Source organism: Protopterus annectens, chromosome 1.part0 (assembly GCF_019279795.1).
Source record: "Protopterus annectens isolate FY-2018-M chromosome 1.part0, PAN1.0, whole genome shotgun sequence".
Taxonomy (NCBI): domain Eukaryota; kingdom Metazoa; phylum Chordata; order Ceratodontiformes; family Protopteridae; genus Protopterus; species Protopterus annectens.
Genome location: NC_056725.1, coordinates 502926464 through 502930951, shown reverse-complemented (window position 1 = coordinate 502930951; position 4488 = coordinate 502926464). Strand labels below are relative to the sequence as shown.

The following is a 4488-nucleotide window of genomic DNA, read 5'->3' as shown; positions in this document are numbered from 1 at the left end:
ATTGTTGAGACCATGTTTGCAAGTCAGTAGGTTGTTAGTGTTTTTGCTTGATCTGTGCCTGACTGAGGCAGAAGCTTCTCCAGACAAGTGTGTTTTGTCCAGTATTAGGGAATTGACTTTAGCAAGGACTATGAGGAAGTAAATGGCTCATCCCTTTTTTCACCATAGTGGACAAGTGGTGTCTGTTAGTGTATGAATGATAGTGGTTAGGAAATGTTGTCATTCATTGGCTTCCTGTGTTAGTGAAGGTAGTACTAGTCATTAGTTTTTTTTTTTTTTGGTTTGTCTCTGTCTGCTTATACCTTGGCCTTGATGTGTGTTATGTTTAGTTTTGGAGGGTGCATTCTTCCACAGCTGGTTCATTTTTTTTATGTCAATGTTTATCTGAACAGATGTTTATTTGAACAGAGTAGCTGTCAAGGACCTATATAAAGTTATATTTTTTTATCTAATTTTGTTTTTTAAGCAGACTGTATGAGTCTGTTTTTACTGCCTGTTGGCATTTATGTTGAACATGTCATTCCTTCCTCCTCTTAGGCATTGATCACAGATGTAAATGAACTGGGAGACACATTATCACTTGACATTGTCTGCCCCTGGCAACATTTCCACTTGATGAGCAAACCATGTAAAGAGTGTGGGCTGCATACCTGCATTTCACTCAGATATTCCTCTGCTACAGTCATTTTCACCTCCTAGAGAGCCACCCTGCCCCGTTCTGGGACAGAGTTAACCGAACCACTAGTTTGGTCTGCCCTCCTTTCATTTCCACAAGTCCCCAGCTGATCCTGTGCATGCAGTCATGCTTAACTTTCATTCAGCTTGTTGGTGTCAGGGTTGGCAGTACCAGTTGCTAACTTTTGATTAGACAGAACAGACACTGCCATATTGCATTCAACCCCTTTGTCAGCTATCACAATGAAAGGTATCAGCTGGATAGGACTCTGTCTGGACAAAGACTTGGCCTAGAAAAACTGTTTCTAGTTTCTACTACTGGTTAACCAGTCTGTTGTCAGACAAGCAGTTATTTTCTGTATGTTATCATATTGATTCTTGTAAGTCATGACACAAGTTCGTCTTACACTATTTAAGTGTAACTGAACCTCAATATGTGATTTGACTGAGGAGGACACGGTCTTACCTCAGAAGATCCACTGTCATTTTTGTGTGTTAGAATAATCACATCGTAAATGCACCCTATAATCTCTAAAGTGTTTTGTCATAATGAGCTGTTTATATTGCTGTGTTGGTGTTTTTTATCAGATAACATTACACTATTGTGAAGTATATTCATTAGAAGGAATACTCTGACAGTCATAGTAGGACAAATGGTCATATTTTGATTGCAAGAGGTGAAGTATAGTAGACCACTTGTCATTTTAATAAATTTACCATGTTTTTTTAAACATTGACAGCCATGTTCTATAGCTCTTGGAAGTGCTTTTAACCACTGAATTATGAGACACTGTTTATTTCTCCCCTCTGCAGGTGTCTTACCTTACCTGGGGTGTCCTACAGGAGCGTGTGATGACCAGAACCTATGGTGCCACTGAAACTGAACCTGGCGAGCGTTTCAAGGACTCTCAGTTCCTTGTTTTTATGAACCGAATCCTGGCTTTTACAATATCTGGACTTTACTGTTCCCTGACCAAGCAGCCCCGCCACAGTGCACCAATGTACAAGTATTCTTTTGCATCTTTATCCAACATTATGAGCAGCTGGTGCCAGTATGAAGCTCTTAAGTTCATCAGCTTCCCTACCCAGGTGTTGGCAAAAGCATCAAAAGTTATCCCTGTTATGCTTATGGGGAAGATTGTGTCCAGGAAGAGTTATGAGTATTGGGAGTATCTCACAGCAGTCATGATATCTGTTGGAGTCAGCATGTTCCTTCTGTCTAGTTCGACAGACAAGCACCCATCTACAGTCACTACCTTCTCTGGTGTCATAATTTTGGCTGGCTACATTCTTTTTGATAGCTTCACGTCAAACTGGCAAGATGCTCTCTTCAAGTATAAGATGTCATCAGTGCAGATGATGTTTGGTGTGAATTTGTTCTCTTGTTTGTTTACTATTGGCTCTCTCCTGGAGCAAGGAGCACTGTTTGAATCGGCCAGTTTTATGTTCCGGCACAAAGAGTTTGCATTCCATGCTGTGCTGATCTCTATTTGCTCAGCATTTGGGCAACTATTCATCTTCTATACTATTAGCCAGTTTGGTGCTGCTGTCTTCACAATCATTATGACACTGCGTCAGGCTTTTGCTATCCTGCTTTCCTGTCTCATCTATGGGCACACTGTCAGCATAGTAGGTGGCCTTGGAGTAGCAGTGGTCTTCCTTGCTCTCTTTCTTCGAGTCTATGCCCGAAGTCGAATGTCAAAGCGTAACAGGAGGGCAACCCAGAGTGAGGCTCAGATTCAAAAAGTGTAACAAAGAGCACTTTGTACTGTCATTGTCAACACTCTTTCAGCCAGCAATGTTGAGGTTTTCCCCTTTTTGATAACCAGAACTGTGTAAAGGAAAAGTTACATTTTTGTATGAAGAAGGCTTTTGTATTGAAATGAAAAAGTAGCAAATTTAACTCTGAGGTTTTGAAGTGTACTCTGTTAGTAATGGGTGTTGGCTGTTTACCCAGGAGGGAGAGACATACAGAAAGGAATTGTTGATTTATTCATGCCTTTCTACACACAATGTAAATTAAAGAGGAGAAAAACAGAATGAAAAACTGTTGTAGTGAAATATGTGAACTGTGAAAAGTATTAGATTAACTGCACTGGTGAATGAAATCCTCCACACTGTCCTGTGATGTTTGAAGGACACGTGGAAGAAGTACATGGGCTTTCTTGATGATTTTCATTATGCGTGTTATCAAGGAAGCCCTTATTAGTGAGAAAACTAAAGTCATGTTTTAACCCTCAATAGTCCACAGCACTGTTGTGTGCTTACATAATTATGTGGTACAGTTCATCCTAGCAGTGGTTCTTTTGCAGTTTGTTAGTATTTATCTAGTGGCATGGAGTCTGTTTTTGTAGTGGATGAATGGGTAGTTCAGATTATTTTTTCTGAATTTGTTTTGTCGAATGGCAGTGATAAAAAAAGTCCCACCTGTTACATATGTTTGCAAGGTCTACGGTTTTCTTTATATTTCCTGCAGGCAGAACTGCAGTGTTGAGTTCACCTTTTACCTAATATCATTTTTATGCTAAGTCAAGCTGTTTCCATGCTTTAATTGCTCAGAATGCCAGTACGGTCTATGTCTGTGATAGAAGGTACTATACCGTCATGCTGAAATTACAGATTGTGGCCCTGTGGTATTGTGCTATGTAGCCACAGGCATACAGTGAGATGTTTTATGTGAACTACTGCTAAGAATTGTGGTTTACCAGTCATGTTCTCTCTTGAACAGTAGCATGAAATGGCCATTATTCTGGCTCATTTTATCACTGGATATTCTGCTGCTGTTTCTACCATCACAAAATATTGAAATAAAAAGATGTAGCAGCTTATTAATATGCTGCACTACTGCAGTTGGGGTATCTTGTCAGGCAGTTTGTTTCACACTCCCAAGCTTTTGTTTCTTGATTTAAGTTTCCTTTCCCGCTGCTTTCATTGATAAGGGTGCCCACTTGGCTGCACAGAGCTTTATTTGAGCCTATGCTCCTATGCTCTGTTTTAGAGAGAAAATATGAGAGAGAACGGAGCAGTGCCAGAGAGCATTACTTGAGCCTTGTGCTCTGTATTACGGATAACATGGTAACACACCTTTCAGCTCTTTGCTCAACTATTCTGGATTAAGTCAAAAATAATGGAGAGACATAGACCCAAAATTAGGTACAATTTTTAAATGTTACTGAAATATGTGTGGAAAAAAAAGTTAATACAGCAAAAATAAATATGAAAGTCTAATGTCTACTGATTTGACTAATCTTCAGCGATTTACCAGAAAACAAAAATTTCTACAAGGGACAGGGCAAAAATGTTGTTTTTCTTTCGACTTTTCCCGGTTAGGGGTCGCCACAGCGGAACTCCGGTCTGCTAATGATTGGCAGTCGATTTTTATGGTGCAGAGGTGCCAGCTCGACGCCCAGCCTTCAACGAAACCACACCCATTCACGCATGTCTTCTGAATGCCATATGAGGCAAAATCAAGGATGTTCTGCAAAGTGAAATGAATGTTGAGATGTATGCATGGGAGAAAAGCAGTAGTGCCACAGACCTCTATTTGAGCACCATGCTCTGCACCATGCTCTGCATTGGAGGTAACATGGCAGAGAAGCAACAGATAGACATGAAAGGCATTAAATGGGAGAGAAGTAACAGATGGGCAAAAAAAGCTTGACAAAGTCTGGTTAGTCTGTGCCTGTGCTACCAGCCGCTTAGACCTTTTTTATTAGGGAAGTATAGCTTCTCCATGAATTACTACAACACAGACATTTAAAGCCCTAAACATGGAGCATCAGCAGGGCAGACAGAAGTAGTTTATTGGTTGAT

At 40.3% G+C, this 4488-nt stretch overlaps 1 protein-coding gene across 2 annotated transcripts in view; it reads left to right on the top strand.

Annotated features, from left to right (window-relative positions):
- The window catches only part of SLC35B2 (solute carrier family 35 member B2), a 602304-nt gene extending 599582 nt beyond the window's left edge, over nt 1–2722 (top strand). For both annotated transcript variants that reach the window (XM_044060851.1, XM_044060843.1), the window contains exon 4: nt 1489–2722. In XM_044060851.1, the coding sequence (XP_043916786.1) occupies nt 1489–2427 (939 nt within the window). In that variant the 3' untranslated portion in view covers nt 2428–2722. The remainder of the gene's footprint in view (nt 1–1488) is intronic.
- The last annotated feature ends 1766 nt before the right edge of the window (nt 2723–4488 follow it).